Source organism: Pelodiscus sinensis, chromosome 5 (genome assembly GCF_049634645.1).
Source record: "Pelodiscus sinensis isolate JC-2024 chromosome 5, ASM4963464v1, whole genome shotgun sequence".
Taxonomy (NCBI): Eukaryota; Metazoa; Chordata; order Testudines; family Trionychidae; genus Pelodiscus; species Pelodiscus sinensis.
Genome location: NC_134715.1, coordinates 54,610,860 through 54,635,652, shown reverse-complemented (window position 1 = coordinate 54,635,652; position 24,793 = coordinate 54,610,860). Strand labels below are relative to the sequence as shown.

At 40.2% G+C, this 24,793-nt stretch overlaps 2 protein-coding genes and 1 non-coding gene across 10 annotated transcripts in view; 1 reads left to right on the top strand and 2 right to left on the bottom strand.

Annotated features, from left to right (window-relative positions):
• Positions 1 to 9,570, top strand: part of SH3D19 (SH3 domain containing 19) — a 114,557-nt gene extending 104,987 nt beyond the window's left edge. For all 8 annotated transcript variants that reach the window (XM_075930032.1, XM_075930030.1, XM_075930029.1 and 5 more), the window contains 3 exons: positions 774 to 960; positions 2,312 to 2,409; positions 5,459 to 9,570. In XM_075930032.1, the coding sequence (XP_075786147.1) occupies positions 774 to 960; positions 2,312 to 2,409; positions 5,459 to 5,566 (393 nt within the window). In that variant the 3' untranslated portion in view covers positions 5,567 to 9,570. The remainder of the gene's footprint in view (positions 1 to 773; positions 961 to 2,311; positions 2,410 to 5,458) is intronic.
• An 8,958-nt stretch (positions 9,571 to 18,528) lies between these two features.
• On the bottom strand, positions 18,529 to 24,222 carry RPS3A (ribosomal protein S3A). Its single transcript, XM_006111574.2, has 6 exons — positions 24,062 to 24,222; positions 22,955 to 23,058; positions 21,401 to 21,588; positions 19,847 to 20,055; positions 19,384 to 19,493; positions 18,529 to 18,694 (listed from the first exon to the last, which is right to left on the bottom strand). The coding sequence occupies exons 1-6, from the start codon at positions 24,121 to 24,123 to the stop codon at positions 18,573 to 18,575; spliced, it is 795 nt and encodes a 264-aa protein (XP_006111636.1). The 5' UTR covers positions 24,124 to 24,222; the 3' UTR covers positions 18,529 to 18,572.
• Positions 19,022 to 19,095, bottom strand: LOC112546085 (small nucleolar RNA SNORD73). The gene has a single exon (XR_003089717.1). It is a non-coding gene; the product is annotated as a small nucleolar RNA SNORD73 (small nucleolar RNA).
• Positions 24,223 to 24,793: the final 571 nt, after the last annotated feature.

Sequence of the window (24,793 nt, the reverse complement as noted above, 5' to 3'; positions counted from 1 at the left end):
CAAGTAAATCCAAACTGCACCATGGGCCACAATCAAATGGGCTGCAGGCCACATGCAGACCACAGGCCGCATGTTGAGTAGCACTGGCTCAGAATATGGGCAAACTGAATATGCCCAGCAAGTCCCCTTTTATTATGCAAGCCAAACATTTCACAGCCTGAGGTTAAAACAAAAGAAGTCAGGGAGAAGATGAGGTTTTAATTTAATTGAACCAGTGAGTATGCAGCTTGGTACAAATCACCTCTTCACTTGTCTACGTTGCTGTTCATTCAGCAGCGCCTAATTGAAAACCAGCTTCTGTGTCAAAGTGGCTCTTTCCTGAGCTAATAAAGAAGTGATTGGGCAGACAAAACATTTTTAAATCTCCTCTTCAGATCTCTTAAAATGTCCATTGAACAGGGAGAAATTGCAAAAGCAAAACATACACACACATACATGAAAGATCACATTCAAAATTTGCTTGACTCTTCCTTTGAAAAACACAGTACCAATAAAAAGGATCATGCATCTCTACAGGCATCATAAACCAAGTCTGTGTATTCAGTATTCAGTATTTTCCCTGTATACTTTCCAAGTCAGAATTGTTACAAAACTTTTTTTGCCTCCCCCCACTTAATCTCAGTACTCTAATCTGTGTTAAGCAAATATAAGATTATAAAGAAAAGATAGTATTCATGTGAGTTACTCTCCCTACCTAAATCCACCAAAGTCTCTATTTTAAAATAAACTTTACATTTCTTGCAATCGGTTCTTGTGTTTGTTTACTTTGACAGCCAGATAGGCGTTCTGGAGAATGGTGTGAAGCGCTTCATGATTTTACAGCAGAAACAAATGAAGACTTATCCTTTAAAAAGGGAGACTACATCCGGATATTGGAGCATGTGGACTCTGAGTGGTACAGAGGGAGGCTGAATGATAGTGAAGGCATTTTCCCAGCAGTTTTTGTTCAGACATGCTCTGGTACAGTATTCCTAGTGGAAGGCAAATTCTCATTTCTGAACCCAAATACCTAGTAACAGATGCATTTATATGAAGTGCTCACAGTGATGAATGGTTCCTAGAGTGATGTAATTAGCTAAGTATAATATCTATAACTCTAAGCAGTACTGCAGCTGAAGATGTACTCTTAGAAATGAGGCATTTGCTCTAATTTTTAGTTTGCATTTGAAACTAATCTTTTGTATTATTAAACATTGTCCAGGTTAATTAGGGCTTTGAATGTTTAATGTTCCCTGTATTGTAAAGTAATACCAACATCTGAGTGTAAAGCCAGGTTAGTTCTGGCCTGAACTTTATCATAATTGAAAACACCATTGTTTTCAAATGATAATCTACAGTTACAGTTGTTTAATGCTATCTTCCAGTAGGGTTTCACAAATGTAACTGAAGGCACTGAGCCAGGTTGTCAGCTGGCATGAATCAGTGTAGTTCTATTGAAGATTTGGCTATAATTTGTGGACAGTAGATTTGTATTGATGGCCCCATCCAAAAATCTAACTTACTTTATTTTCCTTAATTAAAGAAATATGAGAGAGAAACCAGTTTAGTTGACTCTAAGAATAGTGTTAGTTCTCTCTGGTTAACAGCAGCAAAAAAAGTAACATTTTATTTTCATTAAATTAATAGCTATGACTGAACATAGTTTAAGTTGAATACTGTTACCTACTACTCCATTAGAGTATACATTACATCTGGGCAGTTATTTTTAATCAAGGTCAAGACTCCAGAGAAAATAGCAATTATCATAATAAGATTTCAGGGTCCATTCAAAAATATTTAACAGTCCATATTTGGCCAGCAGTCTACCTGTTGACTACCTCTGCATTACATTTTAAACAGGCTGTGCTTCCAGTTAGGAAGAAAAAGTCTAGTTCGTTAGAATACTTCCCGTTAATAAGAAGGATTGGGTAAGGTAAACAGTGAGACAGACTGACTCAGTCTCTGAAATCCTCTCCCTGTGAAATGAACTCATGTCTAGGCAGGGTGGTGTTACACAGGGACAATCTGTCTGAATGACTATTGAGCAGATTTAAAGTGAAAGATATTTATAATGGTACATGTTCATTTATCAGTACAGTTATTATATTAACATGATCCATGCAGTTAAACCAATGCATAGCATTTACTTCAAGTGTATTCCACATTATCTATCAATAGTGCCCTATCTGTGAATGCAGAGAGAAGGAATCAAAGCACTAAAAAGTTACTTTTTGTTCTGGAATTCTCTTTAATTTTTTAAAATATTTTTCCTTTTTTTAATATCTATATTTTAAGCAAGTGTTTTGTAATCACCTATGTTTGTGCTCCACAGCTAGAGTAAAGACTTCACAATCTCCAGCAAGGACGAAAGGAAAAGCCAAGGCTTTGTATGACTTCCAGGGAGAGAATGAGGATGAACTCTCCTTCAAGGTAAATATCTGAAGTCAGTGCTATTGCCTCACAAATTTCAAGACTTAGAGCAGCACAGTATTGATGGAGCAGACTGAGGGTATGTCTACACAGCACTGTTATTTCGGACTAACTGATGTCATTTTGAAATAACCCAAGTGCTCATCTACACAGCAAGTCTGTTATTTTGAAATAATTTCGAGATATGGACTTCTTACTCCAACTTCTGTAACCCTCATTTCATGAAGCGTAAGGGAAGTTGGAGAAGAGTGTTCTTCCTTCGACTTCCTGCTTTGTACACAGAGCCAAAAGCTGAATTAAGATATTTTAACTTCAGCTAAACAATTGCGGTAGCTGAAGTTGCATAGCTTAATTTGACTTTTGTCCTGCTGTGTAGACATGCCCTAATAATCTAGATAAAGTCTAGGTCAAGAAACAGGACTGGAAAGAGAGAAAAAACAGCTAGAAACGGTTAACTTTTTCTGCTCTGGAAATAAGGCCAAATCCTTAGTAACTTAGAGCAGGAAAGTGAACTCTGCTGATCCTGTGCCTATCCTGTGTCAATCCATGGCATAAATTAGAGCAAGTTATCAATCAATCAGCCCCAAAGGGTTGAAACAACAGCTCTGTGAACCCATGAAGGATAGGGAAAAGTCAAGCCATGCTATCTATACTACTATGGCAGCAGTAGGGAGGTTTGCACAGGAGCTGTTTCAGTTAATCTCTACTACAGGAAGATTCCCTTTGCACTGGGCTGATCCTTCTTTGGCCAAGAGTTTATTTACTGAAAATGAATCAGTTGTTTCAGTACATTTGCAATACATGGACTGATCATAATGTGTCTGTTCTCAAAGGGAAAAGTTGTAACTCTGCGTGAAATAGAAGGGCTATTTTACAGTACCTTCCAGCATTGTACCTGACATTATGAGGATCTATCACTTAATCAAACTAGGATTTGCTCCTAGACCTATGTCTGCTAACTTTCTGGACAGATTCCCAGGTGTTCCTTGTAAGCTGTGTGCTTGTACAGCCACTCAGGAGAGATTCAAATGTTGCCCAGCAGATTAGCAGAGTGCCTACACCTAGGTTTTTTGTTTCTATTGGTGGTGCACATACCTCAGTACACATACAATATTTATTTCACACAGGGATGGTAAACATTAAAGGGAACATTGATCCCCAGTAAACTTTTTGAACAGGGTAAGGATAAATAGTAGCAACCATCAGAAGTTCCAGATCTATGTGTGGTCCTCTGTTTATGTGGATGCTTTTGTCTTTTCTATAACCTTATTGTGACTTCAATCATGGTACAACTGGTCTGAAATGGAAAAAAAAAAGAAAAAAAAGCCCTCAAGAACAAAGTCAGATCATAGTTTTACTTTGTCAAACTGATCCTGCTACCTTTTCACATGTCTTGGGAAAAGATAAAATGAAGTTTTCTGACCAAATGCACTCATTTTCAGTTTTATCAGCAACTAGAGATCTGATCAAATAAGGCACCATAGAATTTATCCCACTGTGCCTAGGAAGCAGAGAACAGGATAAAATGTAGATATATAACGGTAATAGCAGTAGCACCTACACCCTATGGTGGTAGGCCCTTTCAAATATATTTAGTACAGTGTGTGTTTGGGTTCCTGCACAGTTTTCACAGAACAGCATGAAGTTGTGACATAGAAAAATGAAATGATCTTGTGCTTGCTGGGCGATCAGACTGCCTTTTGAAGAGGTAAGGATGTTAGGAAGAAGCAGTGGTTCGATAGTATATTAGAACCAATGACCTAGATACTGAGGGAACTTAAAACTTTAAAGTTAGTAAGAACTACATAGATTCAAAGCAAGATGAGATGAATAGTAAGTAATCTCAAAAATACTACCTTTTACTGTACCTAAAGCAGAACATATGTGAGCCCTTGGGTTTTATGTTCATGTGAGACTACAGAAGCAGAGTGTCCTATGACAAAAGCAGAACCCACGTACTGGAAGAAGGGACAAGACTGGGAGAATATTTTTAGATGAAGTATTGGGCACAACAAAATGAAAATAGGAACAAGAAATAGCAGTCTACTGCAGACTGTTGTTTATTGGGTTGTTGTAGATATAGATCTTGTTGTTGTTATAGTAACTGAATTAGGTCACTAGGTGTCAGCCCTGCCAGTTTGGGCTGGTTCTAGTTAATTCTGTGTAACAGAATAAATGGACACTTGCAACTGCTCAAGCTTTCTCTGTTTCTAGTTATTTCTTTCTAAACTCTGTAACTCCAAATGATATAACACTGGCAACTTGTTAAACTACTTATAGACCATTATGCTCCACTTTTTGGAAACATGGTATGAGAAAAACCTCAAGAAGTGAGTGCCTAGAATGGATAACAAGAACTATGGGAATAAGACCCTTAGCGTGTAGCTAAGAGCTGAAAAAGAATTGCTTACTAAAGGGAAAAAATAGTTATACTTCCCTGTCTCATAATGTCAAAGAAGTTTAAGTAGAACATCAACATGTACTCTGTGTACACTCCAAAACTCAAGGGTCTAGATCCAAAAAGAAACTTAGTCATTTAAATGTAACTTTAAGCACCTGCATCAAAACTCTGAAGATTTTAGATTTTCAAAATCTCTGCTCTGCTGCTGTAACCTGTTTCCTGGCACCTAAATTTCCAGTGATTAAAAATTCAAGAAGTGCCTAAAAATCCCCTGCTAGGCTTGTATGCAGCTGCTTCAGTCCAGGCACTTGGCTCATGCCTAACCCCAGTGGGATCCTCCAGCAAGGCATTGCCCCACTTACTTTGCCTAAAGGGCCCAAAATTGTAGACATGCTTAAGAGCCTAGCCTGATTTGGAGCCTGAATTTAAACCTGCTTCTCCCATTTTTCACAGTATCCTAATTTAGGCTCCCTCAAACCTGTTTTACATTGAATAAATGTCAAGTTATCAAGAGATGCTAAGATTCATTTTGTTTTTCTCTACATAAATCAAAGCTTTATGAAAGTGAATTTGTTACTGTTTCTCTCTCTAATCATATATCAAGTATATATGAGCAGAAAAGATTCATCATTGCTCATTTTCTTACAGGCAGGTGATATAATAACAGAATTGGATTCTGTCGATGAAGACTGGATGAGTGGAGAAGTACAAGGCAAATCTGGAATATTTCCCAAGAACTTTGTTTGGGTTCTGTAGGCAACATAAAAATGGAGCCTAGTTCTTCTCAGTAGACTTATGGAAGAAAACACCCAGCACAAAAGCACATTATACTTAAGCAGAACAAAGAACTATCATCTTCATTGTTACTTAATGTTTGACTGCCAAATATGATTTGCACTATATTCTGTAGAAAGAGAACCACAATCTCCTATATAAATGTCTTGAAGTACAAGAATTTGCCATGCCACCAAAACTTAATCATATTTTCTGAATGTTCCACATCAGCTAACCAACAGAATTTCCACAGGAGTTTTTCAGTTTCCAGCTAGGAAATTAAATGAGATGCAATATCTTACAAGTGAACTGCATTTTAGTAGTTGACACAACCTGATATTTCATTTATCCTGTACACAATTTGCATAAATTAAGCTTGTTTAGAAATGCATTTGCTTTTCAGATTCAAGTATTATATGTTAAATATGTATATCACATTTTTGATCTTCAGATTTACTACTGCTTGAGTAACTATCCTCATTAAACAGTAGAAAGTAGTCAGATAAAGGATCGAGAGGATAAAGGTAGAATTATCTCATGGGAAAATGTCAAGCCCTAACGTATGTTAGGCACTTTGTAGAGTTTGCCATTTAATGTATGGGATATCCTGTCAGAAACCAAACCCTTAACAAGCAGGAGGATCAAAAGGTAAAGAAAAGTTAATAGTTTATCAATCCTTAAACATAGGGCTGAGTGAACTTGTGAAGTTCAAGATTTTTGCCGTACTAGAGCTCACAAAACTGGAGAGGGTTCATCAGTCTTCTTTTAATGAAGTGTGTTAATTCAGAAAGAAGCAGATACTGTGAGAAATTCACCTAGTAAGCACAAAGACTTGTTTTAAACAACAATGAAAATTATACAAATTAAATTACATAGACTACATTAGTATAATATTCAACATATTTTCAGATGAGAATAGTGCATTCAAGAAACTAGCACAATCCAGCTAATCGTTACCCCACCTCCCATTCTGGGCTGATACATAATATAAAAACCAAACATTTATTCTTCATTATATTACAGTTTGTTCTCTACATGTTCAGTGGTACCCTATTCCACCTGCACAACTGACCTTTTGTACTCTCTGAAGAAAAGGCAACTGAGCAAACTGTGTGGTATATTATGTCAAAGGACTAACATGTGCAGACAATCTCTTTAATTGGACAGCAAATGAAAATCACAGGCTTTTCAGAATCTCTCTGTAGCAGGGCATAATAAAAAGCCTAGCATAGGTTAGAAGTCAGAGCAGCAGGGTACTGGTTGAGCATTGATAATTTAAAGTTTGGAGATGAAGGAACTCTTTTTAGCAAGTTCCATCTTTGCTATCTTGATTTAATTTTGAAATCTGAAACCAGCCTCTTTACTGCTCTCTTATCCTATGAAGATGCTTTTCCCCTGGGCTTATAGAAGAAATAAGCAGATCATATTGCTAGAGATTAATATAAAAATCCTGATAAACTACAATAGATGCTAGCACTCAAAAACTTGTCTTAGTCTACTAAAAATTTATAAAAGGATGTTTTTATTTTATGCACCCAAAAATGAATTGTAGCATCACTTAACAATGATTAACCTGTATGCACCCTTCATTGGAAATGTCTTCATCCATAACACTTGAAAAAGAAACTTGTGTGGCCTTTATAATATGGGTCTCTTGTCGAGAGTTTAAGCAAAAGGGACTCCCTTTCACCATGGTCCTTTGTCCTGTAAATATTTTAAATAGTAGAACTAATAGATAAAGAATATTAAAAAAAAAAAAAACAACAAAACCCTCTCAATATATTTCCTCCAGAAGAGATAACTAAATGATTGGAGGAGCAGATAAGGTATTAGTGTGCAATGTTTACTTACTGTTGATTTAGGACTTGTCTACATGGTGAGGTAATGAACTCCATAGTGCACTTCAGAAATCAAATCCCTTAGGTGCTGCGCATTAATTGGTTTATGTGTACGACATTACTGGAATCTGTAACATTCTGCTGTTTGAAACAGAGCTCCATTTAACCATACTTAGTGAATCTTTAGTGTGCATCAACAGATATAATACAGCGTATACATAACATTAATATTCCCATGTTAACATGCTTTAGAAATCACACTCCCTCATAGCTCACATTAACTTGCTGTGTAAACAGTCCTCTAATTGTCAGTTCTTTAAAGCTTTGATACAAATATTTTTGAAAAAATAGTGCTGAATTTATAGATATACACAAAAAAGGGGTATGTGAAAAGATTTGGCTATATTGGCATATTAACAATTTTATCCTTTTAATTAAATGAATGACATCCATTTCATTTCATCCTTTAAACATCTATTTAATTGAATACCCCTTGTATTTTATTGTGCAACTCCAATACTAAATCAGGAAATATAGTGAGCATAAGACCACTTATATATTATACTTACTAAGTAATAAAAAGAATAAATTACTGGAGCTGCACATTCAGAACAATAGCACCATCTAAGGGCCATTTACATTATTGCAGCTTTGCCGTTTATGACAAACTTAAAATTACTTTTTCTTGATAAAATTAAATTAACTGAGGTGTTTTGCAAAAATGATCTGAGCACAAAAGTTTATACAGAAAATAATTTAAAATCCCTAATACAAGCACATGCAAGATACGGCCTGCCAAGCTGCTGGATCTGGGACCCTCAGGCACAGAGCAGCCAGCCGCTTCAGAGCAGCCCCATGCTGCTTTAAGCGACTGAGTGCTCCCTATGGCTCTCTGCTCTGGGTGCTGGGGGGAGAGGGGAGCTTTGTAGAAACCAGCCGGTGGGAGCTGAGAGATTTTGCTGGAGATGGTGGCAGCACTTGAAGCCTCCCCCACCTGGTGCCTGGAGCAGAGCCACAGGGAACAGCCAGCCATTTTGAGCAGTCTGGGGCTACGGCAGGCACTGAGCCTGCCCCAGGGTTCTGCAGGACTGCTGGCTGGGAGACGCCTAGTTAAGAACTTCCCATACACAGCCTGCATCTGGCATCCTAGCTTTTCCCTCTTCCCAAATCACCACCCACTCTTGCCCCCATGTCACCATGAGGGTTGCCAGGTGTCCGGTTTTGAACCAGACAATCCGGTATTTGAGGGTTCTGTCTGGGAAACAAATTGAGAAAATACCAGACATATAAAATGTCAAGTATTTTCTCATTGGTAAGTTTTTTTTTATTATTATTAGGAGTATCAGTATGTAGCTGTGTACTGCCTGGCTGGTAGTCACGCTCATGTTACACGAGTGTGTCTACCAGCCAGGCAATATGCAACTGGGCGGAGCGGGGGCGAGGCTGGAGGGAATCCCTGGGGCCAGACTCGCTCATGGTTCGCTGGGACCGTGTGTGGGATGTGTGTGTCAGCCAATTCCCTTTCTCCTCTCTCCCCCCCCCCCCCGCCAGCTCCGCTTTCCCCAACCCCCTTTCCCTGCTCCCCACCAGCCGGTCCCCCGTCCCCCCAGTCTCCCACAACCAGCCCCCTCCCGGCCAGGTCCACTCCCTGCCAACCGGTCCCTCCCTGCCCCCCCGATATCCCCCGCTTCCCCCAGCCAGCCCCACTGCCCCAACACCCTCCCCTCCCCCGCCAGCCCTGCTTTCTACAGGTCAGATTCTCTCCCCACACCCCAATCTGAGATCACGTGTGTCTGGTATTTTTTTTAAGCCATTTGGTAACCCTAGTCACCATCCAAATCCTCGAATCCCCCTTTTCCTTTTCCCCCAAGTCACAAGTCCTTCCCAGACTTCCAGGTCACACAACTCTTTCCCAGAATCTGTACCCCCTTCTACACTCCACCAGGCCACAATCCTCTCTTGTACCCATCCCCCTTCTGGAGCCTGCACACCAAGCCCTGACCCAGCTCACACCCCCTTCTTCACTAAGTCCCTCTGACTCCACACCCTCTTCTGCACTCATTGCCCTACCCTCAGCTCCCTTCTGCACCCCCTCCATACAAAAATCTGTGATCATTGACTACTTAACAAAATCTTGCAGTGACCCTCCATCAAAAATTATCGTCCACTTTTACCCTAATGATTGCAAGGACATAATTCAGCAGATAGGGGAAGTGAAAAGGAAAAGTTCCTGTGAAAATCCTAAATTACATTTGCAAATAATATGAAAGATTATGTATCTTTAAATTCAGCTAGGGATTATGATTCATTAATATGATAGAGTAGTTTTCATAAGCTCCAGGCTGTTAGTGAGTTGTGAGATCATCAACAGTGAAAGTAGAATCTTTGTAACAGAATATATTTTTCCATGATTTTTATATACAGTGAACATAGTACAAAATATACTTTTACATTCTGCAAATCCAATTTTGTCTCCAGCATTATGGTACCAGTATAAATTAAATTTGTATTTAACCAATAAATTTTTATATGCATGTCTGAGTTGCATTTGATTTTGTTTACCTTTAATTCTCACTAAATCTGATTAATGGATATCTGCAAACATGTGATCACAGTCAGTTAACATGGTCTATAATGCAATAATTGCTTTGTCTGGTGGGCAGTAGTTTTAGGCATGGTCTGCACAGATCTTATGGCAGTGTAACTATTTCCATTACGATTTTTTTTAAATCAAAATAATATACTGGAATAAAAGTGCCTTTTATACATTACTCTCATGCAGAGGATGAGAAGGGAATAGCTTAATTCAGCTTTTGGAGCTGTCTATACAGTAGGAAGTCGAAGAAAGAACACTCTTCCTTTGACTTCCCTTACTCATAAAATGAGGGCTACAGGAGAAGTCCTCCATCTTGATGTTATTTCAAAACAATGGCTTACTGAATAGATGCGCATTTTATTTGAAAATATCAGTTATTCTGAAATAACGCTGCTATATAGATGTACTCTGTTTCCTCTTGAGGATGGTCATTGAGCCACAAGCACCTAATGAGTCTCCCTGTAGTCCAGAGGTTTACGTGCTTTCCCCCTTAAACGGTGCAAGTGCTGGTTCAAATCCCCTTTATGTTCCCATAGAAGATATTTGAATGTTACTTACTTCGCAAATGAAATGCTGGCCTAGTAAATAGAGCTCCTTCAGACTTCTGTTGATGGATAGTCCACCTTCAGCAAATATGAAAGGAGAATTGGGCTACTTAATCCTTGTGCCTCTTTCTATATTCCTGTGCTTTGGGTACCTGGCACAGAGGTGCTGGTTCAAATTCCCTTTCTGCTTGTTGAGAATAGGGATGTGAAGGAGACTATCCGATAAGGGGGGTACTTCAAAGAGGCAGCACCACGTGGAGCCTGGGGCCAGACCCCAAACTCCACACAGTGCTGCCACTTTGAAATGCCACCACAGGAGCCCAGCATGAGGTTCCTCATGGCATTTCAAAGTGGCAGCACCATGTGGAGCCTAGGATCAATTGGGGGACTCCCTGCTGACTCCGGGCTCCATGCAGCACTGCTGGTTTGAAACGCCACAAGGAGCCTGACTCCAGGCTCCTGCGGTGGCATTTCAATGCGGCAGTGCTGCACAAAGCCTGGGATCAGCTGAGAACTCCCCAGCTCACCTCAGGCTCTATGCGGCACTGCCACTTTTAAATGCCATGAGGAGCCTGACTCCAGGTTCCTGTGGTGATATTTCAAAGCGGCAGCGCCACTCAGAGTCTGGGGTCAGCAGGGAGTCCCTAGCTGATCCCGGGTTCCACTTGGTGCTTTTTCCTTTAAAGTATAGCAATAGCCCTAAGGCTGTTTTTACACTTCAAAGGCGGAGATGCCCTATTGACTAGTTGATGCAAAATGCATCAACTATTCAATTAGTCAGTTACTCACAATTTAATATCCATAATTGAGAAATGAGTGGCAGTGTGCTCTATCAACTTAAGTGTTCCACTTTATATAATAATCAGGGCATAGGAAACTTCCAAAGCCCTCTGGGGTATGGGGGATTAGGGTACTCACCTGGGGTATGAGTCCCTAGATCAAATCCCTGCTCTGCCAGGTAGAGTAGGCCCTCTGGTGTGTGACAGCAGCCCCTCTTGCTCTTTTAACTAAAGCAGAATTACTGTTAAGCAGTAAGCTCCCTCCCCCTTCATTCTTGTCCCCCATGATCAGGATGCAGGCCCAGGGTGTGGCAGACCCTTAGGGCACTGCCCTACTCTTTTGAGGGGTGTGAACTGGCACCACCTCCTAGGGAGAGTCACTAGTGAGCAAGCAATCCTTGTCTGACTCCCCATCCCAAGAAAATGGTCTCTTGAGAAAGAGAGGGGATTTGGACAATGGTGGCCCACCATAAAAGCCAGTCCCCTAGAAGGCAGAAAATCCCAGTGCAAACCCCTGTTGAACAGGTAACTGGGGGATTTGAACCACTTTCACCTACAACCCAGGTAAGTAGCTTAACCCCCAGACTAGAGCGCAAGGGTGATGGATGAAGCTGCTGTTTGGGAAGGCAAGCTCTGCAGCTTGTGGGCCCCCACTCTGCTCCACCCAGAATCCAGTCCTTGCCCTCTGGCTCTTCCTTCTCTCTGCTCAGCCATATCCTTCTTGCAAAATGTCTTTTTAAAACACAGAACATTTTTCCCACTGTATACAGCCTAAACACTAGACATGCAGAAGGCATCTAATTGCAAGCAAAGTTTTATTAACTTTGGGAATAAAAACATCAATCACTGTAAGGAATTATCATGTTGGACACCATTTTAATGTGCTGGACTCTATTTTAAGTATCCTGAACTCCATTTTGGACTGTGCACCTCAGTGGAGGTAACCAAGAACTAGTTCTAACTGGCTTTTCCCGCCAAAAACATTTACCTCAGATGTTCACTATGCTGCACACATTCCTGAACTCTTCACACATGGCACAGGGACAGTGCAGTCAGCACCCTTTCTTCATTTTCCCACCACAAAAGACATAAAACTACCACTTACTCAAGGGTGGGGGCGGGTGCCAGTTTGTTCAGTGACTCATCAAGACATCCGTACTGCTGCTGCTGGTTCCCTCACATGCCTTGTGGCAAAGCCCAGGGGTTCAAGCTTGAGGTACTCCAGACCAGAGAGTTGTGGTGCTGTGGAGCCTCCAGACCACCAAGAGTGCTTTCTCCATACTAGCACAGGCTTAGGCATGGTATTGGGGAGACACTACATTGGGGTCCGTTGACTTCCCCCACCACTTGAAGAGCCACTCTGACTCCAGACCTGTGAAGACCCAGTTCTATTCTGGACAGCGTCATCCTCTCTCACCCACCTTCAACATCAAGGAACATCTGCTGTGGGACAAACATTAGGCTATGTCTACACTGCAGGCTTCTTGAGCAAGAGTTCTTGTGCAAAAAGTCTTCCACAAGATCGAGTCCACACTGCCATATGCTTTTGCACAAGAGCGTCCATGACAGTGTGGACGCTCTCTTGCGCAAGAAAGCTCTAATGGCCATTTTAGCCATAGGGGTTTCTTGCACAAGAAAAGCATGTTGCCTGGCCACACTGCCGTCTTATGGAAGAACTCTTATGCAAGAGGGCTTATTCCTCATGGGGAGAGTAATAACTCTTCCGGAAGAAGCCCTTTTCTGACGCTGTACTGTAAATTTACTTGCGCAAGAACACACATGCAGTGTAGACACCAGGCAAGTTTTTGTACAGTTAAGTGTTTCTTGCACAAAAAGCCTGCAATGTAGACACAGCCCAAGTTCCTCCCCTTGGCTGCTTGCAGCTACTGGGAAGAGGTCCTAGGTCTCTTCACCTGCTGTATTTACATCTTGGCCAGAGACTGTAAACTTACCCGCTTGTTAGGGGAACTTTCCTATCTTCTTGTCTTCTATTTTGAAGGTATGGGGTTGGATTTCTAACTGGTGTTTTTACTGTTTTGTATGGTTATATACTGTGTATTGTTCCAAATTCTTTTAATAGATTTGTTAAATTCATACTTGAGTTGTTTTCATTGGGCTATTATCCACTGGTGACAGATACAGTGTCGGGACCTGCTCTTCTGGTGTCAGAAATAATCTCCAACCAGATCCTAGTTTTAAATTTAATCATTACTAAGTTCCAGGGTAACAGTCACCATTTATATACACACACACATACATACACACACACGTACGTTTGTCAGACTTACCCTTACTACAAAGTTTTTGCAGGTAAGTTTCCCCTGCTGACAACATTAAATATTATGGAATACATGATGCAGCCCTTCTTAAGCATAACAATAGATTTCATATCTTATGGTACTGATTTTGGTGGAGGCTTCTCTTAAAACTAATGACTGACCACAGTTGGCCACTATTTCTTCACAGGTAAAGGATTGGCTGCCCTTGTCTTCCCTAGTGAAAGATCTCCTTACCTTGTGCTACATTACAATTCCCAGAGACTCTAACCCCATCCTTGGACTTAAGGATCCAGCCTCTTCTCACAGCTTCCAAAAGTTCTCCCTTGTATTTCTGCAGTGATGGATGTCTACAGTGTTGTTCCCAAAGTTCAATAGCAGTGCTTCAGGAGGTAGGAAGCTCTCCTACATGCTTAGCTTTGTTGTGTCCAAAAAGAAGCTGATGTCCCTCTTCTCTCTTCCCTTCCTATGGGCTTCCAGTGTCTCCCCCTCCCCCTCCATGTGTTAAAGTTCCTGGTGCTGTGATTCTACCAAGCTTTGCTTACATAACTATCTCTGTCTCCTATCCTCCTTGGCTACATCTAGACTGGCATGATTTTCCGCAAATACTTTTAACGGAAAAGTTTTCAGTTAAAAGCATTTGTGGAAAAGAGCATCTAGACTGGCATGGACGCAAAAGCACTTTTTGCAGAAAAGCGTCCGTGCCAAGCTAGACTCGCTTTTCCGCAAAAAAGCCCCGATCGCCATTTTCACGATCGGGGCTTTTTTGTGCAAAACAAATCTGAGCTGTCTTACAGTGGCCCTTTTGCACAAAAGCTTTTGCCCGAACGGGAGCAGCATAGTATTTCCGCAAGAGGCACTGATTTCAGACAGTAGGAAGTCAGTGTTCTTGCGGAAATTCAAGCGGCCAGTGTAGACAGCTGGCAAGTTTTTCCGCAAATTTGCCGAAAAACTTGCCAGTCTAGACACGGCCCTCATGTATGGGCAAGAACTGTTCCTTCATCATGGGATGTAGCCACTCTCTTTCCTGTCCTCTGCCCCCATGTCAATGGAACCCTAGCTCAAGCTTTTTAGAGACTTACACCTTGAATTGTGTCCAAAATTGAGCTAGCAGTGAATAGGAAGCAAAAAAACTGAGTGATAATTGAGAGACCAGGTCCATTGATACAGAGTGACCTGAGTCATTGTGTAAGGGCACAGACAAACTTTTTAAATAGATCCATATTAAGATTGGGCTGCATTTTTGTTCCTCATACTTACCAAACAAGGGACTATCTATCCTGAGAAGTAATTAATCTGAAAGACTTTGGGTCAGGCTGGATAGTTAGCTGAAAATGAGTTTTCAGAACAATGTGGCCAAAACGGTCTATGTGATCCTCAGATGCATAAAACGGGAATAAAATAGTAAATATTTTACCGCTGCACTGGCACTGGCACCACCACTGCTAGAAGCCTTTGTCCAGTGCCTGTTTCAGTTCAAGGACGTTGATAAATTGCAGAGGGTTCATAGAAGAACCATTAGAATGATTGAATGAATAAAAACAAAGTGAGTGTCAGATTGAGTTCCTTGTGTCACTATATTTAGTTCAAAGAAAAAGCTGAAGGGTGATTTGATCGTAATCTTAGTATCTACATGGAAAATAAATTTTACACGGTAGGCTGTTGTAAGCTGAAAATTCAACAAGCTTAACCGATACAACCAGAGAATATATTAGTTGTACTCTTCTATGCAAGATGATGCTTATTTATATTTTAACATCTTAAAGAGGAAAACATGTAGTGCATATCTACATTAAAACCATGCAGCTGTGTGATGTAAGGATCCAGTGAAGTTGCTACTATATCTTCTGTCAGCAGTTTATCCATCTCCAGGAGACAGTCCTCCCATCCATATAGCAGTGTTTACAGTACATTTAGATTAACATAATTGCATTGCTCAGGGGTGATTTTTCACACCCCTGTGCAACTTTATAGTTTGGACCTGACCTTAGTTTCTCTGCTCATGTTACTTGATTGTCTTCCGTAATTTGATGTTAATACATGTGCAGCCTAGTCTCCGTAGCATGAGGGAAACCTACATTTCCACCCACATTCCGCATTTGTTTAAGTGTCTGCCAAATCCAGTATTGGGCTTTCTCTAAATTCAGTAGCACCTGCAATGCTTACTTTAGGAAAAACTGAGCTTGGACCCATCAGCAAGGAAGCCAAAGCAAAATTCAATGTTCATATGCTCAAGTATTTTGTAATTCCTAGAAGTCAGTTAAACTCACATGTACAGAATGTAAATATTTAAACAATGAATGGTTCTGCAGCACCTTCGAGACATCTTTCATCTGAAGTGGGTTGTGCTCACGAAAGCTCAAAATACCATCTACGTGTTTTGTTAATCTTTAAAGTGCTACTAGACTATTTGTTGTTTTTTACGTTATCTACATTTTTGTTAGTCTCTAAGATGCTGCAGGAGTATTCATTGCTTGCTTTTTTCAGTTACAGACTAACTTCAGAGGCTACCTCTGATACAGTATGGTATGAATTATGTCTTACTGAAAAAAATATTAAGTTTAGCTACACCCACATATGAATTAGGCCAATTGACAAAATTGGACTATTATAATCAACTGGAAAAAAAATCACTCCCTCTTAACTCTTATGAAGTACCAACAAGTAATATTTTATCAACTCAAGCACAAACGACATTGGCTACTTACTGTGAAGTGCCCTAAGTGAAAGAAGCGAAAACTAGAACAGTTGATTATTTCTGTTGTAAGTTTAAGTGTAGACCTATATCAACATTTGGAACACACATACTGTTTATGAGAACAGTATAAAATCTGATCAGAAAGGTGTTGTACATAGCACCAGAATTATAGGTGAATTATTAGACTAAACAACCTTGAGTAATAGTGGTAATATTAATGCATAATGCCATCCAGCTCCCATCTAGCACTTTTCCACAAAGCATTTCAGAGTTAAGCATTATTATTCCCATTTTACAGATAGGAAAATGGAAGCACAAGGGACGTGACCTAACCAACATCACCCAGAGCTGAACTAAGAATAAAACACAGGTCTCCTGAGTCTCAATCAATTTTTCTGTCCACTAGACCATAATGCTATCTAGAACCAGCTAGCCAGGCCAAATGGGATATATTTAGACATACTTTTGCCACTGGAATTATAGTATCTACAGCCCTCTATTCAGGGGATGAATTCTCAAGAAACAATTCCACCTCATCCTCTTGGACATATTTGCCTCAGACCCATTTGCAATATTATCCAGAGGGTGACCATATCCTTTCAGGATCTCGAGCCACTTTCCTTCCCCTTTGAAGACACAGCACGTTTCTCTGTCAACAAGTGATCACTTGCCTTGACTTTCCAGTTCGATCACAAGCAGCTATAAACAAAAAACAGACACACACACCTGTCCACTAAGCCAGAAGCTGGCTCTTTTGCCAAATCCTAATTCCACTTGGTTTTTAGTATCATACGTGCACTCCAGACTAGATACTGAAAAATACTGTATGGGATTGATTTGAATTAAAGTAATTTATAAACAGAGATAAAGGTTAAACCAGATTAAACTTTTTAAGATTAATATCAACAGAAAAGACCTGGATTTTTGGTGCTAATTTGTGGATATTTAAATGCTCAAGTTTAAAATCTTGTATATTAAGAAATTGGAAGATTTTACTATCACACAGAACTAATTTATTTTCAAAATTTTAAAAAACAAAATTTTGGAATACAAGGCTGGTAAACCACATCTAGCAGCCTGGCCTCCTAACTTTCGGTCTAAGCTGCTTGCAGTTATAGCAAGTTATGTAACTTTAGACATATTTCACTAGAGAAAACCCTAGCTGTATTTAAGAAGTTATTTTTAGTGTACCACTACTAAACAATTCTACTATTTAAGCAAAGTGCTGGAAATCAGAGCACATTATCAGATAATAGCATAAGGCTGAAGGATTTGGAAAAGCTCTTCTTTCACAGCCTTTACAACACATCTCTCATGTGAGGAAAGCTAAATTAGTATTATATAATCCTTCAGAATAAAATAGTGGAATTAATGGAAAAGACTCATTTGTAGAGTTCGCAAGTTTTCTTCACATCTTGTTATTACTAAAGTATTTCTGCTTTAAATTTATTTCATACAATGGCATCTGCACTGCATGGTATTTGTGAATTGACATTGTGACTAGTACTAGTTCTTGTAATGGGATAAAGTGAGAAATCTCTATTATATGTTATTCCCTTGAAAACAGATTATATTTTCATTAAGACTGTTTCCATAATAGAACAGTTGTGTTAACATGCTGTTTGGGCATCAGACACCAACACTGCCTATTGGAAAAAGTCATTGTAAAATATTACCAAAAGGATAAATTTAGTCCCTAAAAGGAACACGAATAAGATCTAAAACAAGAGCCACATCTATTCTATGTGAACTTTTAAAGATGCCATGAAAATTCAAGTCTTTGGACAATATTTCCTACCTTCTCCCCAACCTGTGCACCCCACTATTCACCGGGTGTCTAGATGCCATTTCAGATAGCATTGAGAAGAAAGGTACTATTAAGTGTGAATTAATACTTGTAACCAATGCTACATATTCTGGTTATAGATACAATATGCCTTTTTACTTAAAGATCTCATTAGAAGAGGTTTTGGGTTTTAGATGCTCAATTCTATGAAGCTCAATCTAGTATGTATTTTTAAACAACTTCATAAAGGACAAGCAACCTGCCTTCACATAACAGTGATCAATGAAGAGGCATACTCCATATCAACTCACAATTTTAGCACGTGAAGCAATAGCAACATATGGAAGATCTAACAAAAGTAAGAGTAAAGTATCTTAGACTACATATAGTGTGTCTAGTATTACTGCATGAAACCAAATACTACTATTACTGTATATTAAAATTTTTATTTTTTGCATTCATTTTTCATTCTAGACAGACTCTTGTACAGGGGGCTCATATCCATCGGCTCGCTCTACTTTAGCGCCTGTTTCATCCCCAGAAGGTTTTCCAGTGCCACCACCTTCACCATGCAGTTCCATCAGCTTGCCCACTAAAAAAAAAAAAAAGCATAATACTGCAATTAATGATTTTTGTATTATTTACATTCTGTCAACCATACACAACACAAGTTAAGCATCCAAATTTAAATAGACCTTTTTTAAAAAAAAAAACAAATCAAAAGTGTACCACAACTATCTCAATAAGGCATTTAACAATGCCAACACAAGGAGCTTCCACTGATTTAATTAACTTTTGTATTTAGACAAAGACATGAAAGCAAAGAGTGTCTGAAAAGTGAAGTGTATGAGATTTGAGTAATTGAACAAATTAAGTCTTCCAAATATGCCATTAACTACTCAGTTCTGCATTACATGGGAATGTCAGAAAGTGGGATAAGAGCATAATCATTCGGTGTTCATATGGGACCGAAACACGTTGTCATCATTCATTCCCAAGTCAAAGCCAAGCATTTAGTTACTTCTTGCTTTAAAAAAAAAAAAAAAAAAAAACTGAAAGGAACAATATTCCAAAACAATATATCATTTACAGAAATTCATATTTGTTACTGAAGTCTCAGATTGTTAGGATAAGCTATTTGTCTTAAGCATTCAAACATGCAATATTGGTTTCAGAAGGCTCCCCCAGGTGAAAAAAAATATCACCAAACATGCTTTGAAAATATTGCTGTAAACTAAGTGTATCACTCAAAACTCAACATTTAAGCAAAAATTAACTCACATTCAAACTTGGGTTTCTTAAGCATCTTCACTTTGCGGACATATACATCATGAAGAGGGTAAATGGACTGACAAGCCTTTTCTATGTCTTTGCCAATGCTGTCTGGGATCCTGAAAAATAATCCAATATTCAATATTCAATGTTCAATATTAGATTTTTGTGGGATAATTCAACTGCCTGATCATTATATACAAGTTCAAATTATTCAGTATTTACTACTCTCAACACCAGCATACCGTCACACCTTACAATCACATACATTCATTCGTGTCAGTAATCTCCATCATCTGTACTTAATTATCAATTAATTAGTACATCCAGATACTCTAGAAATCAGATACTTCACCTTATTGTCTATATATGTGCTTAAAAAACGCTTACAGTGACAGTACTATCCCCACAGAAATTTAAACTAGCTTAATAAATAATAAAAAAAGTTTGATAAAAGATAACCAAGACATACAGCTTATTGACAACTTCTTTCAGGTCATTAGTTTGCACCTCCCGGGTCATGATTTCCATCATCTTCTTGCGAATTTGGCGAACCTGCTGGTGCTGAGCATATGAGGTTTTGCGAATCTGGTTATTACGCTTCTTTGTGAAACCTACACAAAAGAGGCGCAGTAGATAGCCATCGGTAGTTTTGACATCAACATGGGCTTCAATCATGGTCTAGAATAGAAGTTTAGAATACAATTGTTTTCTATCACAGAAAGAAAGACTCCACAGTACAAGTAACAATTTCTAATCATTTCTAGTCAGGTTTGCCTTAAACAATCCTCTACTGTTGCTGTCACTTGACCCCAACTTTACAGTGTGAATAGTTAGCCCTCAAATTACTATAAATTTGATCTTAAACTACTACTGACCCTTCCAATACCTAGGTAAAGTTTGGAAGGGCACTGATGACACCAACAGCACCACTTGTGGCCCCTTAAAAAGGTTACTAAATGAAGGAAAGAAACTGCCATAGTAGTACTAGCAGAGGACACAAAGGCATTGATTCTTAGGGTACGTCTAGACTACATGCCTCTGGCGACAGAGGCATGTAGATTAGACTACCCGGCATAGGAAAATGAAGCGGCGATTTACGAGGCATACCTGGGAGGTCAATAAATGCCTTTGATGTCGACTGCAGAGCGTCCAGACTACCGCGCTGAGCCGACAAACAGCTGATCAGCTCAGCACAGCAGCCATGTAAATTTAAATGAAGCGGCGATTATTTAAATCGCCGCTTCATTTTCCTGTGCCGGGTAGTCTAATCTACATGCCTCTGTCGCCAGAGGCATGTAGTCTAGACGTACCCTTATACTGTACTTCCTCCATCCCAGGCTGGGATTTTATATGCCACCCTTACTATTAGTGGAAAGTCTCTCCTAGCAAGTGTTTCCCCAGTTAATACCAACTTTCCCTTCCCACCCTTTTCTTATGTTGGCACTTCTGCTGAACACTCCAGCTCCCACCTTCATAAACAAGATCAACTTAGTGCCCATAAAATTCTACCTTGTTTTTAGTCAACATCAATTATTTAATTTTACAAGCACACTAGCATCCACCATTGAAGACATTTTCTGTTTTTTTTTAATTTTGTGGTAAGAACGATATCTACGTTCTACATTTTGAAAGTTTGCATTTAAGCAGAGTAACTATGATTCAAGTGGCAAGATGTTCTATTTTTTTAAGTTGCCCTCCAAAATCCTGCCCTCTGACTACAGAAAAATTTTGCTTTTTTTAAAAACTAAGCTTGACGTCCACGTGTTAAAATTATTATGTATGATTTCTCTAATTGTGCATGCACATTTTTAGACACCCTCTGCAGGCAACAATAATTACCTCTATAAGCAAACACCAACCAATAAACACACATAATACTGGTAGTTTTGTCCAAGGTAAAAATCAATCTGCAAACTGCATCAAAGATCAAGTTATTTTATTTAAATGTATAGGCAGGTAGTTTTCTATCAAATGAGTATTTATCAAGGTAGTATTTGCTTCACAGGTACACGTGGCCACTTACCTGCCATTTCTTGACCATGGAGCACATCTTGTCACGGGTGAGATCCATTCCATGGAAATTGGTCAGACAGTTTTTGCCCTGAACATCCTCCGTAATCAGTTTGAATTTACGGAAAGCAACTTCATCATTCTGCAGATCAGCAAGACTCACTTCAAATACACGGCCTTTAAGTCCATCAGAGGCAATTTCTATATGCATAGAAAACACTTTTTGTTAAAAAATGAGAAATAGCCGTGTCAGATTTTTATTCTCATTTGATATGCATTTATATTAGAGCCAAATTTGAATAAGACTTATAAAATAAAATATTTTATTAGAATTAGACTTGAACACACATTACATTAATTTAAGTTTAGATCTACAAAAAATTATGACAATTACTTTGAGTCAAACTGTTGAAGAAAATTTTTTTGTAATAAAAGTAGTCAATGAACTAGTCAAGCTTCAACACAAAGGGGAGAAAAATATCATTTGGGAAATAAACTATGTTCAGGCTTCAAGATTCAGTGTAATTGTAAAGGTCAACATTTTAAAAAGGCAGGTAGGTGTTATGCTCAATGTTGTACTGGGGTTCACTGTTGAGGAAAGTAAACATAAAAAAGTAAGAACTAGGCATATGTTCTTATATAAACATTTCAATATACAAAACAGCAGCTAAATATATAAATGATTAAAAATTGAAGTTCAGGAGCAAATTACAAGTTTAATTATGCTGCTTAACAGTGATGCCTTAATAACTGTCCTTTGTAGTATGTTTTCCATGTTCCAGTTACCTTGGAACACTATTTCATGACCTACCAGATTTCACTTTTTATGAATCATAAGCAGCCCAAAGTTTTGTTCTCCTTAATTTTAATTCCTCATTATGCCTATTCATCGTGCTAAATAATTGTGTCCTTTGATATTTAAATTCTGTAAAATATGTAACTCCCTCCTGAATATGTTGGTGAAGCTGCACTTAACATTTTCATAATTGTGTTACTCTTACCCAGATTCTATTATTCATCTCTGAACAGAAGTGACTGGGATTCTTTTACCTAAATGTAGTATTCCAATTATGGTCTCACTTTATCATGTGAAGGATTGGGGGGCAGGGGGGATTCAAAAATCAAAAAGGGGGGCGTGATGCTCTACTCAGTGATACCACTGCACATTTACTGCCCCAAAATGGGCAATTTCGCTATCCTACCATAAAGAAAACCCACATAGAGAGACAAGATCTTTTTGCATTGCTCCTTTCCAGATCTTCCTTGCCTATATTTTAGGCTCCTTTTTCAGTGATCAGAGAGCTACAATTAAAAACCCCTACACGGGTCAACAGTTTGTTTATCTTGCATGGACCAAACCATGTGTGTACACATAATTCTACTCAGAGCTACCCAACAGTAAGGTCAAAACACTTTTTTTTTTTTAAAAGTCTAGTTGTCCTATAATCTTGTAAATCACATTAGTTTAAGCAAGAACTGCTTCCAACTGATACTAAATTGCAGTGGTCTTAAAAGGCAAGACAAATTAACAGACATCAAGTGTTTTCTCAACACACTAGATACTCACTGGTTCCTTGGGTCCTGGTGACGAGTGTCTTCCCAATGTTTCGGATATTAAACATTGCAGGTGCCTTGACATCGTACCAATCCTTCTTTGAGAAGGGATCGACCCTTAATTTAGAAAAATAAAAAGATAATTCCTCTCATTTTTCAGATTAAATCTTGGTTTAAAATGTGGTCCTCTTCCTTCATATTTATCATGTACAACAGAACTGATATGGAATTTCCAAATACTTCAAATACCAGAGAATGAACACAGCAATAAACTATTGTAATTTATGCATTTCCAAATTAATGCAAGCTTGTTTACTTATCACCATGCTTATGAACACCATTAGTATAGTTCTGCTTGCCAAGGCTCAATTCTACTACAGATACATATTAAGCAAGAACTTTGATTTACCAGCATTTCTTGATGATAAAATATACAGCACCTGATCCAACAAACCCACCAACATTTTAATTGCCAAAACGACTAAGTTACGTCTCTGGGTTTGATATACGTTTACAAAAGCCTCCCTGAAGCGTCCACTGTACAAATTCGACGAAACACACTCGATCAATAAGTAACTGACCCTCCTGGCCCTGCACGTTTGGATGGACCCAGCCCATGGCATCTAGCAGCGGGGCCTTGTCCCGGCCGCACTGGGGATGGAGCAAATCAGCAGCAGGTGCAGCCAGAGACGGCTCCGCACAGCACGTGGGGCCAAAGGCTGCCCGACTCCCCAACTCCTCTTCTCCGAGCCGGAGCCTGACGCTGGGAGACTCCGTGCGGCTGGGCCCAGGCTCCGAACCCTCCGGCGGAGAAATGGGGGAGGGGTCACAGCGGAGCCGGCGCCCCCCGGCCCATGCAGCGGGTCTGCCAGTCCCCCCCGCCGCCTCGGCTAATGCAGCGGGTCTGCCAGTCCCCCCCTCCCCCCCGGCCCATGCAGCGGGTCTGCCAGTCCCCCCTCCCCCCCCCCGGCTCTAGACGCCGCCATGTCAACACCGCTCCCGCGGCTCCCTGCGCCGGCTCCCAATCCGCCGCCATCCGGCACATTCTGCCGGCCCGACACCCCACTGCCCCCCACGGCGGGACCCCCAGGCCCCCTTGCCCCGTCCCGGCCTCGCTTACACTTTCTTCTTCGCGCCTTTCTTGCCGCCCTTGGTCAGCCGCTTGTTCTTCCCAACCGCCATGGTGTTACCCTGGAGCCAAAGAGGCCGAAGCCTGCCAGCAACGCGAGATTAGACGAGAGATTGAATCTCACGCGAGAGCTGCGCCTATCAAAGTGTCGCGAGAAACTAAAGAACGGAAGGGGCAACGCGGACGAAATCAGCTTCCTCTTAGGTGCTGGGCTGAACCAAAGAGCGCGGCGGTGGGGGTGGCTTAGGAACAGAGTGGATTCACCCACACTCTAGCAATTCCCTACGAGGCGGCGCCGTCCCTTTGATCTCGCCCCTTAGTGTCGCGTAGGGTACCCAGCGTTCCGGTGATGCGGCCTGCGCCCGCCCCGCGTGCACTGCCCTGCCTGCCCGGGGCACGTCGCACGCGCCCACCACGAGCTTGCCCCCTCTCCGCAGGACAGACCGATAGAGGCTGCTTTGATTTTTGTGCTGCTGCTTGTTAGGGTGATTCCCTCCCCGCTTCCTAGGGGAGCGCTCTCAGCACCGTGTTGCCCGAGTCCCATACATCCCCTCCTCCAACATTTCTGAGCCCACATCTGCCTTCCTTCCTCCTACTCAACTCTGTGCTCCCCTCCAGGCTAGGATATTAAATTTACATTAATTGGCTAATCAAATAGTCGATGCAAATTGCATCAACTATTTGATTAGTCGATAAGGGCGCCTTTGTCTTTGAAGTGTCGCA

Coding starts and splice junctions, on each gene's coding strand:
- RPS3A (XM_006111574.2), bottom strand. CDS start 24,123: ATGGCGGTTGGGAAGAACAAGCGGCTGACCAAGGGCGGCAAGAAAGGC. Junction 20,056..21,400: donor CCATGGTCAAGAAATGGCAG/GTAAGTGGCCAC, acceptor CTTCTATTCTAG/ACCATGATTGAAGCCCATGT. Junction 18,695..19,383: donor TAAGAAACCCAAGTTTGAAT/GTGAGTTAATTT, acceptor TTTTTTTTTTAG/TGGGCAAGCTGATGGAACTG.